We start from the raw sequence: 14,948 nt of genomic DNA, 5'->3' as shown, positions 1-14,948 counted from the left end.
CTCCTTGAGTTTCGTAATTCGTACAGTTGGCCGCAGGAGGAGAATTTGGAAACTAAATGGGATGACCACACCGCTACACCACGGGGGTGTCAATTTAGAACCGGAACCAAACCGGCCATTAGAAACGAAACCGGTCGAACCGAAACGAACTGTGGAGTTTTTTTATGTATTTTTTCGGAGTTCATAAATAAAAAGGGTGTATCCAAAGCACGAGGCTCCTGCCATTGTAAGGTTGGTGAATGACATAGCTTTGGAGCTCATATGAATAAGGAATTCGATTTAAAAAATAATTTAAAAGTAACTCATCATTATGTTATCGTTTTGCACAAATTCAAGTACACATGTGAAATAATAAGACTTCTTCTCATTAGAAAAAAAATATTAAGTGTTATTACAAATAAATTAAAAAAGTAAGACTACAAATTGTTTGATATCTTGAGATGTCAATATTTTACTCCCAAAAAATATGTGTATAAGAAAGTCCCTTACTAAAAGGAACAAGTTCGGCTTAGGATCATTTGAGGTTTATCCAACTTAAATGATGCTTTTTGTTCTTCACTTCAGGTACCACACATGAATAAATTTTGTCAGAATTCTTAAAATCTCCCACACATTTCTTATCATTATATATCGAAACCGATCTCGCACCTCCCATTGTTGTGCCATGTAACTACTGGGGTGATCAAGGAAATTTCAATTGGCAAGCCAACCATGAAATAAAAACCGCACGACCAAAGAAGATAGAGAAGGCATACAAACGATAGGAAATACCACCCATGCACAAGTGAGACACACAAGGACCGCTTTTCCCCTCTCTTGCTAGTATTAGGCCACCCATCTAAGGTAATTATTCTTTACCAAAAAAAATAAAAATCTAAGGTAATTATTACTCTTCTCTACTATACAAAGTCGATAATACCCCCTACTGTTCCCGATGACCATCCCATGTCACACTTATCAGTATCGAATAATTACTCTTTGTTACCTTAATTGAATTGGAATTTAGCTCCAGCGACCCCCTCTCAATAATTAAGTCGACGCGCCACAGATTTGCTGTCTAAAACATTGTTGAAATGGAATCGTTTAATTCCACATGTAACCATTTGTTTTCATTTCCCAGCCTCCAATTAAACCTCAAACGTTTGAATTGTGGATCCAATTAGGTCAAAGATAAAAATCACTCCCAAACAACTTGAACTGCTCATAATGCATTGCAGTAAGATCTACCCCTTCTGAACACCACCACACATGAAAATACAGATCTAGGAGTTCAATTGTGCACCACCACACATGAAAATACAGATCTAGGAGTTCAATTGTGCACTTGCACAGACTGCTGCTATTTTCACATCGCTGTGGGTTTGGACTAGCTAATATCCAACAAAAACCGACGCTGCAAAGAAAGAAAAAATTATGATAAATGAGAACCATGACTGTTGATTTGCAGCAAATAGACAAAATGAGACTAATGATATAGACATTATAAGTGGGATATGTACAACAATAGCCTCAGTTCAATTGCCATCCAATTGATGCACAAAACAATTGCCACCTAAATTTGTATACCCTACATAGAAGATGAAGTTTACAACATCCTCCAATACCATGATGAAATTCCCACACCAATATTATGATTCATCAGGCTTTGGCTCAAGAATTACAGGTATCTTCTCTTTGTGGTCACCACGCAACACCTCCACGATGACCTGAATTCAAGAAAAACAAATTTTTGGGGTAATTAAATGGCACAGGATATGGTAAAAAGAATTGTCTCATTGAAAATAATTTATATATTTCATTAAGCAATACTCTCGTGGTTTCTAGAAGGGAAATGTCAATTTGGGACCTACTTAAAACTCCAAAAGGCAAGAAATCAGCTCAACATTAATAGATTACAGAACATGGATTTTTGTTTCTTGGTCTTGGAGAAGACAATTGTAAATGAAGTAATGAGAAAGCCCAATGTTTCCAAAAACTTTGAACCAGTAAATTGAGATTACCTCCTGGAAGGGGCAAATTAAAAGCTACTTCAGAAGTCACCTTGTGGCATTATGGGATGGCTCTATATGCATAACTTACGGCAGAGGTCTAACCTCATGGAATGCATGAATTAGAAGTCACCCACTTGCAATAGGGTATTTTTGTACATATTTACGTTAGAAGAACAGAAGAAGCTCAGTTGAATACTTGAATTTGGTTGCTCGGCATGTTATTGCCAGGACCCAGGAGATCAGTGTTCGAGTCTCCAGTCTTCACCTTGTGCCAAAAAGAATGGAGCACCTCTGTAACATTGTAGTCTAGGACCACATTTCGGAGATTAAAAAATAAATAAATAAAAGAGACAACTCTGGACTGCTAGGTTTTACCACTGTGCATTGCGAGTCAAACTTTGTAGCATGACTTCAAGTCCTGGCATGGACAACATTATCTTCTTGCAGCATTAAGTAAGAATTTTCAGCAGATTTAGTAGTACTTCACCTTGAATACATGTATCTAAACCCTTGCAGGGACATGTTTATTAGTGTAAAAATCAAGCCTGAACATTTTACCAATTCCCTTCTCTAGTTTGCTATGCAAAGGAAACAAGAGTATCAGAGTCGAAGAAATGAAACCAGCATCCTACCTCATCACCGACTTTACATTGATCAAGGATTCTGTACAAGTCACTCCCATTGTTGACCTTTTTCTCATTCACAGATGTTATGATGTCACCCAAAATAAGTCTGCCATAGCCATCCCTTTTGGTTGGTTGTAGACCCTGCAAAATGGACTTGAGTCAGTTGTGCTTGCACGAGAGCTGTGCTATTGAGATTCAAAGCTAGTAAAGGAAAAAGAATTTGAATATACCGCTTTGCCAGCTGGACCATTTGCAGGTGCATCTAAAACAAGAACCCCACTAACACCAAGTTGTTCCACAGACTGATCAGGTGCAAACTTGATTCCTAAAATAGGTCTAGTAACCTTCCCATATTTCACCAGCTGGTCGACAATGCCATTGACCTGGAGAAGTGAATGAAAGCGCAGATTATTCACATATAGTATGGGTAAGGGAACACTTTTTTGATTTTTCAACAGAAAATGTGTCCAAAGCTGTAAATTAAGAACCCCAAGGGGGTAGCTCAGTTGGCAAGGACCAACACCTCGCAATCAAGAGGTCATGAGTTCCACTCCTTGGGGCCTACCTATCCCCCCCCCCCCCCCACAATAAAAAAAAAAAGGCTGCAAACTAAGATTATGTGAGAACTTTAACAATATTTTCCTATAATAAACTGAAAGTAGGAAAAAAAAGGAAGAGTTAATAACCCACAGTGTCAACTGGAATTGAAAATCCAACACCAGAAGATGCACCCGATGGAGAATATATAGCAGTATTTATCCCGATTAAGCTGCCAGAACTATCAAGAAGTGGCCCTCCACTGTTACCAGGGTTTATAGCTGCATCAGTCTGTATAACATCCTGAATAGGACGACCTGTAGCAGCAGAACTGATTTCTCTACGAAGTCCACTATAGAGAACATAAAAAGATCGTATCAATTGAAAGCTCAGACTGTTGAACAGAGTAGAACCAAAAGAGGGGGGAGGAACAGACATAACCCAGAGTTGGGGGGTTGGGGGATACATGTAAACTTAATGGAGGACAAAAACACATTACAGATAAAGGCAGACAAATGAATCAAAGAGAACAGCATATACACATTATTAATAACTAACTCAACAGAAAAGGGGGGGGGGGGAGAAGAGAAAGGAAAATATCAAATGCATAGATGGGAACATGAAATGCAGAGCCTTCCCTACCTGATAACACCAGTTGTAAGTGTATGGTCAAGCCCAAACTGCAAAACATACAGACAGAAGGTAAATCCTCTAGTTACTTGAGATTTCATCAGCAATATAAATACTAAAAGAATTTTGCATTCACAGTATACAACAACCTTCCAGAACAAACATAAAAGATGAGTTGGTCCCTGTTTTGGAAGTCACAGGTTGGAAACTTGGCAGATGGGGGAGACCAACATGCTTTTTAGCTTGTCAATCATTTAAAGGAAAACAAAGAGGTCGGAAGCGAAACTGCAGAGGCAATTATACAGTCAATGATTATCAGTTAATTCCAAAAGAGGGTGGATTTAACATCTGCTTTTGGGGACATGGCAGCAGAAGGGATCAAAGGGGTTTTGGGCACAACAAGGTAACCAAGTGCAACAAGACTGCAATTGGAAGTACATTGATTCTGCTCTATAACAGGCAGGGTGGTTTCACTTGCTTGGGTCTGGCTGAGTGATGCAGATTCATCATTGAAATGGGCTTATTGCTTTAGAAATAAGTCTAGGGTTACCTATCAAAAAAAAAAAAAAGAGTCTAGAGTTGGGATATATATATGTTGGGCCTTTGATCCCAAGGGCTTTTAATGTAATAGGTCACTTTTATGGGCCTAAAGTTGGGGTACATGAGTTGCATACGGGATTAGCCCTATACTTAGTTTATTTTCATGTTTTAATGTTTTAAATTGAACCGGTCCAAAACTGGTTTGAACCAGTGGTTCAATTTAAGTGATTTTATTAGTTTTTCTTTTAGTTGTTTAGTTGGGCTGGATTAGGACTCTACTTTGAGTCTATTTTATTTTCCTAGTCAATTTAAGTTACCTAGTAGGTTAAGGAATGGATTAGGCCTTTCATGTTTAGTGTAGGAGTCTAATTTTGAGTCTTTTATATAAGGTTGTAAGGGGGGCAAGTATTGAATACGAATTTGATTAATAAAAACTCAGCTTTATGCTTGCTGCCTTTGCTCCATTGTGCGTGTCTTATGAGTAATATCAAGGTGAAGGGATTGGTGGATCTCCAATCGATTCCTTACATCTGTTAAGATCGGGAGGCTCTCTTATCCATCTTCAAAGCTGCTGCTACCATTGAAGATTAGTTTTTAAGTAAGTAGTTTACTGTTACAGCATTCAACCTTCTTCTTCTAATCCTCCAACCTAAGCCCTATCTATCCCCATCGATTCCCATCGATCCATAAAACCCTAGATTCCATCACTTCCCTATTTCCCAAAACCCTAACCCTAGTTGCTGCCCAATTGCATTTAAACTACTGCTACTCATCCAAAACCAATTAAACCTAGTTCTTTAGACTCCCCTAAACCTGCCTAGCTTTACCATATAAGACTCATCCCCATTACCCTAACCCTAACCCTAAATTTGACCTAAAACCTCAATTCTGCCCCCCATCGAACCAGCAATTCTACAGGTCCTGGTTGTCTGGCTCCTAGTAGGTCTCCTACCTATCTAGGACTACATTACTGAGGTAGGGTTTGCCATTGCCCCACCTTGGACGGCATGCCAAGCTCAAGCCTTATGGTCATAGTTGTCAAGGCGCTAGGCGATCCAAGGCGTTTGAGGTCCTCCCTAAATCGCATTCCAATAGAGAAATGTTCTTGTTCTCTAAGAAATTTGATTGATCAAATGATTTTATTTTTACATGAGACTTTTTGTATTAGGTAGAGCATGAAACCAGCTTTCCAACAAATCCAATATTGCTTAAATCTGATTTGTATTGAAGGAGTTATGTTCTAGTCAGACCTTATTTGGTGTGCACGAATGTTGTCAAAATCGCTCTAAATGAAAATATTTTTTAGATATCAAAACAAATGAATATTTTACCGCACTTTTGGGTTTTAGCAATGTTTTACCATATTAAGATTTATGGAATTTTTAGATTTGAGAAAAACCCCAGCATTAGAAAGTTGAAAATTTCACCTACCGCCAAAAATCCAGTTTTTGTTCTTGAACTAGGAGGTTGACTTTTTATCCTTTTGGAATTTGATTTTTAACTATTTTATTAGATTCAAATAGGGGGGTATTTGCTTATTTATGAATAATATCTTAAGTAAATGGAATACCAAATATGACATTTACTTAAATGGTATTTGGCATAAATAAGTGCCAGAACCTGGTTCGATACCATTTAAACCAATGCAAGGCGCCCTACAACCGTCTAGGCACCTAGAAATCCTCTTGGATGCCTAAGTGTGATCTTTAACCCTCTCCTCTTTCCTTCTCTTATTTTTATTTGATCTGTCCTTGATAGAAAAGAAGAAACAGGGCAGTAATCCTGATAATGTTGACAATAAGTCCAACATGTACATCCTGCCCTCTACCTAGAGATCAAATATCCAGGACACTAGCAGAAAAGTTGAAGAAGGTTGACTTAACCTCCTCAACCCACCCACCCAGGCAACTGTGCAGGGAGGAGAAGACTCAACCACTTATGATACATGGGAATCAACACTTGAACAATAAACACCAACAAACAATGACAACTCAGCCTTATCCCAACTAAATGGGGTCGATTACATGGATCCTTGCCCTCCAATCAGCTCTATTCGAGGTCATACTTGATACAAGGCCTAAGTTATGCACGTCTTTCCTCACTTCTCCTAAGGTCATTTTAGGTCTGCCCTTGGCTCTTTTAGTTCCTTCAATATGAATCAAATCACTCCTCCGTACTGGAGCATCCAAAGGCCTCTGTTGAACACGACCATGCCACCTCAAATGACTTTCTCGTAGCTTATAATGTATTAGAGCTACTCCAAAATCAACTCTAATATGATCATTGCTTACTTTATCCTTCCTAGGTTTGCCACTCATCCATCTCAACATTCTCATCTCTGCTACACAAAGATTATCTATATGATGCTTCTTAACTGCCCAACATTCCGCACCATACATCATATCCAGTCATATGACTGTCCTATAAATTTTCCCTTTTAAGTTTTAAAGGAATAAGTTGATCACACAATACTTCGGACGCACCTCTCCACTTCATCCATCCTATTTTAATTCTCTGTGAAACATCATCCTCTATATCACCTTCTTTGTTTATGATTGAACCCAAATACCTAAAATAATCACTTTACGGAATCTCCCTCATCAATTTTCACCACTTCATACCTATCCTAGTGTAACTAAAGTCTAAAGTTACACACTATATACTCCGTCTCATTCTACTTATCTTAAAACCTTTTGATTCCAAGGTTGATCTCCAAATTCCAACTTGGCGTTAATCCCTGCTTTTGTCTCATCCACCAAAACAATATCATTAGCAAAAAGCATACACCAAGGAACCTCATCTTGAATGTCTCTGGTTAAATCATCCATGATAAGGGGAACAAATAAGGGCTTAAAGTTGATCCTTGATATAACCCAATTGTAATTAGAAATTCACTACCTTGAACCCCCCACAGTTCTTGCATTAGTCACAACACCATCATACATATCTTTAATTGTGTCCACATATTTACTTGAAACACTTATCTTCTCCAGTATTTGCTAGATTAATTCTCTAGGGACTTTGTCATAAGCTTTTTCTAGGTCAATAAAGACCATATGGAGATCCTTCTTGCAATCTCTAGATCTTTCCATGAGTCTTTAAGTAAGTACATAGCTTTTGTCGTGGATCTTCCTGGCATAAAAAACCAAATTGGTTCTCCATAATAGTAGTTTCTTGTCTCAGGTGAGTTTCAATAACCCTCTCCCATAATTTCATAGTATGACTCAATAGTTTTATGCCTCTATAGTTATTGCAGCTCTGAATATCACCTTTATTTTAGTAAATTGAAACCACAATGCTTCTCCTCCATTCATCTAGCATTTTCCTTGTGCTCATAATCTTATTAAACAACTTGGTTAGCCAAGATAAACCACAAATTCCTAAGCTCTTCCACACTTCTATTGCGACCTCGTCTGGGCCTTGTGCTTTGCCTACTTTCATCCTCCTTAAAGCTTCTTTTAATTTAAACAACCTAATTTTCCTAATATATCTACGACATGTGGTGTTTTGATGGGTAATGCAGCCTTTCGGGACACTATTAATTGAAGTGTCTTCATTTAGTAAGCTGCATAAATATTCTTTCCATCTCTCCTTAATGTCATCATCCCTTATTAGTACTTCACCATCTTCATTTTTAATACATCTAAATTGGTCGAGATCTCTGCTCTTCCTTTCCCTCATTTTAGCTATCTTATAGATAGCTTTTTCCCCTTCCTTTGTGCTCAAATTGTTATAAAGATCTTCACATTTTTTCGTCCTTGCTTTCCAACAATCTTCGTAGCTTCATTTCTGGAAAATTTATCCCTTTGCAGATCTTCTGCATCCTTATTCCTTTGCCATGTCTTAAAACTAGCTTTCTTAGTCTTAATGGCTGCTTGAACCTCATCATCCCACCACCAAGTCTCCTCATCATAACCTGATCATATCTTTTCTTTTGTTTCTTTCTTTCCCACAATTGCAGATCAGTTTCAGTTCCTGTTTAAGAGATTCTGCAATAAAAAATTTCTGTTTTCTGGGTTTTAAGAATCCTAGCCTCCAAAGGATTCTCTCATTACCTCAAATCTGTCCATCCGATCATATTTTACAGACTCGATCTACTTCTTGTATTGTTCATTTGACTGGAATTTCAGGCTGATCAGAATTGTTTAAACTTTAAATCGAGTTATCTCATTTTCTCTCAAACATGGTTCTATCCCTATACCTGAGATCCTATCGCAAGCTGATCTCCCACTGGCCTTCACTAGATCGGGATTAGCATTGCTTTACCAAACCATTGAAGAAAGCCATACGAGATTCAAAAGCATAAAACAACAAATGGTTTACACTCCCCACATCCAAGTTTTGAAAAAGAAAAATGATGCTGGAGCATCCTAGAGAAGAATTGCTATGGTTTGATAAACCATAGAATCAGTTTTGGTGTTTGGAAGTATGGTATTATAAGAAATTGGCTATTTTCATCACTCTTCTTCAGGCTTAATTTTGGATAGTTAAAGCTTATTCATGTAAGCATGATTTTGATGTGCTAAGTTGAGAGCTTATTTCACTTGACTAAACAGACCATGGTCTTGTGTTCCAATCTACATTTGAAAGGTTATGATTACCTTTCTAAATTCTAATTGAGTGTCAATTTGTGACACAATTTCTGTTTTAAGAAATATAATTTGATAAAAACTTGTTTTGGGTTTATTAATTGAAGGAAAAAAATCTCTGATGCAGCCAATGTATCGTACACCTTCTCACATGGGTTTTTTTATATTATTTTCCCTCCCTTTTCCTGACCATGTGGACCCCATGCTGCCATTGGTGTGGCATGGGAGATTTCCCCACTCTGGCACTTTGGGGAAACCTCTCCCTTAATTGAATTAGTATTTTTCATTTGTCTAAAAATTAGGAAAGGGGTTAAGCACTCATGGTAGATTAGAAGTCTTGTTTTGGGTTTATTTATTGAATTAGTATTTTAATCTAGGAAAGAGGTGAAGCACTCGTTGGAGTTCCTAAAATTGCAATTAGAGCAACAATTCAACTCAACTCAACTCAGCCTTATCCCAACTAAATGGGGTCAGCTGAATGGACCTTTTTCCTCCAATCAGCTCTATTCAAACCCATACTTGTTATTAGTCCTAAACTACACATGTCATTCCTCACCATTTTTTTCCAATCATCTCTAAAATTGCAATGGAACCCTATTAAGAATTGTTTTTCTTAAAAATGAGAACGTTAAAATTTTGCAGGGTCATGGGTGTCTGGTTATTACCTATGTAAAGCATTGAAATCAGCATATCTTGAGTGAAATGGTTCTCTTTCAAGCAGTTTGACGGTCAAACCCAAGCTTTGTTCATGGTGAACAATCCTCTTTTCTCTATCTTTTTTTATAAATTTTCAATAACAGTTTGAGTTGGATCCATTATCTGCTGGTTCTATAACTGCTCAATGCATCAAAAGAAATTAGGAAGGAACTAAAGGAGGAGAGAAATTAGGAGTTCACTGAACACTCATGAACTGCCAAGTGTCCAAATCCTTCTGTCCCTCTGGGTTGATCCAGCAACCACTTGATCCGTGAACCACATCCTCTTGTGCGCCAATGAATGGACCTCATTTAAAATCGTTTGGTTCAACTAATAGTAATGCAATTGGATCCAAGAACGAAGAACACAAAGGAACAGACATCAAAAGCATTAAACAATCTAGTGTAGCAAAAAACATACTTACAGGATTTCCAATAGCATAAACTTTCTGGCCGACAAGCAAATCTGCAGAGACACCAACAGGTATGGGTCTCAGTTTATCTTTTGGTGCATCAACACGCAAAACAGCGACATCCTTATCTTGGTCAAAGCCAACAACTTTTGCCTCATAAGTTGTTTGGTCAGCAAGAGTAACCCTGTGCACAGTTAACATTGATTTCAATGCTGACAATTATCTATATTCAGGAGTAAAGATTCCTAGGAGCTCTCAAAGACAAAGAAGATGCATGGTTAAAAGATTGAATAGCTCAACTTGTTGGAACAGATCATAAAAAAAGTTAAAAGTCTATAACTTGTATGCACAATTCCCAAAACAAAACTGAAATACATGAAAAATAACAAAATGCAAGTACATCCAGAAATAAACAAGCTTGGACACAAGCCAAGACAAAGTACAAAGTAATAGTCCAAGTCCCAATACATATCTGTATTTTGTACACCATAAACCTCAAAATGTCAAAAAAAAAAAAAAAAAAAAGCGAAATGATATCCAATTCTCATTCTCACAGAAGAGGTAAGTATATGGAAGGATATTAACTTATTCAAATCTCTTCAAGTCCCAACCAAGACACAATTAAATGTAGCTTCTTTTTCCCTCACAAGTAAATTAGCTACTCCCTCGGTCCCACAATGACCATACCCTTCGAAAAAGCCCAAAGCTTAAGTGTGGTTAAAGCATTAAAAGCTCTCCTATTTTAAAATTATCCTTCTATGACTTGGGACAAAATGCCTTCGAATATGATGCAAAATGCAAGGGCAAAGTGGTGAATTTCCAATGAACCAACTATTTAATTTGTATCATGGACAAACAATTTGGCACAGCCAAAAAATGGAACCATGACGGTACATTGTTGGCTGGTGGTGCAGGCCTCATATGAAGAACCAAATTCCATAGAAGTATCTTCTAGGATTAAGGTCCAGAACTGGCCAGGATGTAGAAATCATATTAAAACAAAAGAGAAATCTGTTCAGCAGCAAATAAGTCCCAAAGTAGTTCTATACCAATGCTGAAAAATCACAATGCAGAAATAGATGGCCGGTCATCTCCATACAGCAGCAACAACGTTAACATTTGCGACCTAACTTGAAGTCTCTGTTCAACAAAGCTTCCAGACAAAGTAATTTGTTGGAAAAGACAGCCAAACAAACACCTGAACTTGTGTGGGGGCTATTGACTTTCAAATCACGTCTGTCTCTATGTTCAGAGCCAGCATCTTCTTTATCAGACAACTACTGACCATTAGCACAACTCCTTCATATTCTGCAATCAGGTGAAGAACATTCAAAGAAACTCTGTAAATAGTCTGCAACGAGTTTGAAAAATCATTCAGCTCCCAGACCATTAAATTGCTTCTGAAGTTCAGGTTCCAACAGATGTTACCATTAAAATATCCATATATATCTATACCACAACATTTTTATCCAAACCAGAATCAAGAGGCTAGGAAATACTGGAGCCAGAGGCCTGTCACCAACAGAATTATCCTCCAGAAGCTCACCATAGAACCACAACCACCACTCTTCGCCATATAAAATAAACTAGCTAGGGCATGTCCAGATCCTTTATAATATTCTTCCAAACACCCAAGCCACAAGAAGCAGAAATTCTTCTAGAATCCCATCCTCTTTACTACTTGCATATTTAGACCTAATATGGATCTCCTGAGAGCCACTTATCCTACATTGAATTTCCAAAGCCACTTAACCAAGAGAAATTTATTCATCAATCTAACAGGACTCAAATCCAACCTACCCAATTTCTTTGGGCTTCATAACCACTTCATTTTGCTAGGGGTATCTTCCTTTATTCTCCTTTGAGTCAATAGGAATGCTACTCAATATGTTCGGTTAGAGGTTTAATCTGCAACTGATAGATTAATATCTCCCTCTTCTACCCACCAAACAATAGCAGAATTCTTAATGTTCAACACCTTTAGCCTCGCACCAATAGGAACCTCAAGTTTATAAAAGGGGGGATGGTTCTTTATGTATTCTCTATCATATTCACATGATTCTTCATGTGCTTTTCACTCTTCAAAACTAACTAAACTCTTCTTTGCAGGATATTTTTATTCTAAATAAGTGAGGACGGATACCATAATCACTACAGCTTCGGAGCCCCCTTAATATAAAATAAAACATTGCTGAAACACTCAATTTGGATTGGTTATCACTCTGCCACCCCACAGAAGTCAAATAACTGTTACGTTACAAACCATGGATTTCTCTTGTAAAAGAAAATGGAGGTTTTCTTCTTCTTCTTTTTTTTTTTGGGGGGGAGATGTGCATGTGCTTGCAAACTTGGTTACAGGATGCGAAAGAGCCCCCATCATCTTAATTGTTGTTCCTATACCACCCTTTATATGGTGAGATTGTCAATGTGAAGAAATGCTGACATCCAAGGCAACAGTATGGAGTTGCTACCACTTTGATTGTTGTAACATGTTCAGTAACATTGCATTCCCTCTTCTGCAACCCTTAAAGTGGGTGAGAATAAAAAATTAGGCCTTGCCTCTTGGCAACCTAAGTATCTAACCGTCTTCTTTCCCTGCCAAATCAGCAATACTGTTGCATAGAATTTTTTAAGTTTTGTGAAGGATGCCTTGAGGATTGACTGAGAGCAGGATCCCCAACATCATGTCAAGGCCTTTTAGCAATCCAAGTTCATAAAACCATCAAGGAAGTTGCTTAAACAATTTTGTTAGCATACTCAGAAATTTTTGTTGGTCGTAAAAATGATATAGCATGCATGTGTTGTCGACTTGGACAATGGTGCCGCTCAGCTTGGAGCCTAGAGCTGCCCACATTGTATGGCACAACCAAACACTACCTACAGTGTGTTGCAATTGATTACAATCAACATCAACAGAATTCAATACAAAATTCTGAAAAAGATTTCACAGATTGACCAAACCGCTCATTAAATTTTTTATATCCTTCCAAACAGTTCAGAAGCTCAAGACGACTAGAAATAATTACGGTTGTCCAACGTACACAGCAATGTAATATTGACAACACCATCGCGCAAAATAACTCACCCGCAAAGATACTTAAATAAGTGGATATTCTCAAAAGAGAAATGGCGAAAGCAGACAAAGAAGAACCGCAGAGAAATTTATGGAGGATCACCACAAAGAAAACGAACCTGAGATCGGACGCACCACGAATCACATGATAATTAGTAACAATGTGGCCGTTTTTATCCCAAACAAAGCCCGAACCAGAGCCTTGGGGCACCTCCAACACATCCAACGTAAACGCGTCCTGCCTAAATTACACATCGAACCCAGGAAACTAAAAATGTCAATATCCGAAGCTAACAGAAATAACAGGAATGTTGCGAAGATGAAGCAATGAAAAGCGGGGAAAGGTACCTGGCGGCGAGGTTAGTGATGTAGACAACGGAGGGAGTGTTCTCCTGGAAGAGCTGAACAGTAGCAAGCTCATCTGTCTGCAACTTTCGAGAAGGCGTGACGACAAAGGCGGACGCAGCATCGACATCAGCAATGAAGAGAGAGAAGGAGAGTGCGAGGGAAGTGCAGAAGACAAACAGGGATTCTAAGGCAGACGAGAAAGGGGAAGAATTATTGATGGTGTGAAAGAGTCTGTAAAAGGAGGAGGGTGGGTTGGTGTTGGCGTTGTTAGCTGCGATATGGGTCTCTCTGCGAGAGACAACGGGGGAGAAGAAACGGAGATGGTGGAAGAGGGAATTGGGTTTGAGAAGAGTGAGATGAATCTTTGTCTTTCTAGTTGGAGTCGGATTGGTTGCAGAGGAGTAAGTGTGAAAGAGAGAGGACACGAAGAATGAATGAGTGGCCATACCTGCAGCGACAGCTGCTTCTACTAAGAAGCCTCGGAATCGGTGATCGGCTGCGAATTCATCTCATTCTAATACAAAATGTAAAATTTTATCCGTTTTAGTTTAGTTTTTATGGATTTTTGCATTGAGACCGGAGAGTTCCATTGATGAGAAAGAAGAGGCCACGGCTAGAGTCCTCCGGCGGGCCCCACAACTTTGGGTGTTGGGAATTTTTATCACCTACGGTTCCCCTACCCGGTACGGTTCTCTAGTTCCTCTAATAAAAGGGGGTGGATCCTACTCGGACAGTGTGTTCGATCAGGGGATGGAATGGTCATTTCATTCCCCCTATGAGAGGAACCACACAACTGTACCAGTCAGCGAACCTTAGGGGATAAAGGTCCGGGTGTTGGGTTTGTGTGGGGCAGTGGATTATGTTTGGGTAGTCTATTATAGGTATCGGTATCCATATCAGTCTCAGCCATTACCAATACAACACCGATAGAGACTGGCTGAAATCCAACCGTATCGGAATGGTATCAAGCGTAATTTCAAAATTGAACCACTTTTTGCCCGATTCACCTTATACATATTAATATCGGGCTTTCGCGATATTAATAAGTATCAATATATATAGGGAAAATTATAGATACCTCCCCTGTACTTTGCCCTAATTACACGTTCCTCCCCTTGATTTTCTTACCTTACATTTTGACCCCTTATGGCTTACGGTGTTAGGGTACTATTAGTTAGTGGTTTGAAGAGACAATATTACCCTTGTTCTAAAACACCACAAGCAGAATTACAATAATACCCTTTTCATCATCTTCAACCTTAAAACACCCATTTCTTTCCTCCTCCACCGCCGCCACCACCACCACCGCCATCACTACTGCCACTGCCTCCTCCTCCACCGCCACCACTGCCACCGCCGCCTCCTCCTTCTCAGACTTTTATTCCCTAAAACTTTAAATTTATGCACTAAATGTTGACCCTTCTATCTGCAGATTATGTTTCAATTAAATGTTAGTAAATTACAATTCAAAAAGCTTTAAGAGGTGAAATAGAATAATCAAACTTG

General features: G+C 38.6%; 1 protein-coding gene across 1 annotated transcript; it reads right to left on the bottom strand.

Moving 5' to 3' along the window:
• Positions 1-1,440: 1,440 nt before the first annotated feature.
• On the bottom strand, positions 1,441-13,974 carry LOC122670793 (protease Do-like 1, chloroplastic). Its single transcript, XM_043867777.1, has 8 exons — positions 13,443-13,974; positions 13,214-13,336; positions 10,034-10,205; positions 3,797-3,834; positions 3,308-3,506; positions 2,848-3,000; positions 2,624-2,758; positions 1,441-1,706 (listed from the first exon to the last, which is right to left on the bottom strand). Exons 1-8 carry the CDS (start codon positions 13,886-13,888, stop codon positions 1,629-1,631), a joined length of 1,344 nt encoding a protein of 447 aa, XP_043723712.1. The 5' UTR covers positions 13,889-13,974; the 3' UTR covers positions 1,441-1,628.
• Positions 13,975-14,948: the final 974 nt, after the last annotated feature.

This window comes from Telopea speciosissima, chromosome 8 (genome assembly GCF_018873765.1).
Source record: "Telopea speciosissima isolate NSW1024214 ecotype Mountain lineage chromosome 8, Tspe_v1, whole genome shotgun sequence".
NCBI classification, from domain to species: Eukaryota; Viridiplantae; Streptophyta; class Magnoliopsida; order Proteales; family Proteaceae; genus Telopea; species Telopea speciosissima.
The sequence above is the reverse complement of the archived record's forward strand: the minus strand, read 5'-3'. Positions and strand labels throughout refer to the sequence as shown.

What these genes read in the sequence shown, in the direction of transcription:
- LOC122670793 (XM_043867777.1), bottom strand. Translation starts at nt 13,888, where the DNA reads ATGGCCACTCATTCATTCTTCGTGTCCTCTCTCTTTCACACTTACTCC. An exon ending in TTTATGCTATTGGAAATCCT is followed by an intron (nt 3,835 to 10,033) that starts GTAAGTATGTTT and finishes TATGTTTTGCAG; the next exon opens with TTTGGGCTTGACCATACACT. An exon ending in CTTACAACTGGTGTTATCAG is followed by an intron (nt 3,507 to 3,796) that starts GTAGGGAAGGCT and finishes TGTTCTCTATAG; the next exon opens with TGGACTTCGTAGAGAAATCA.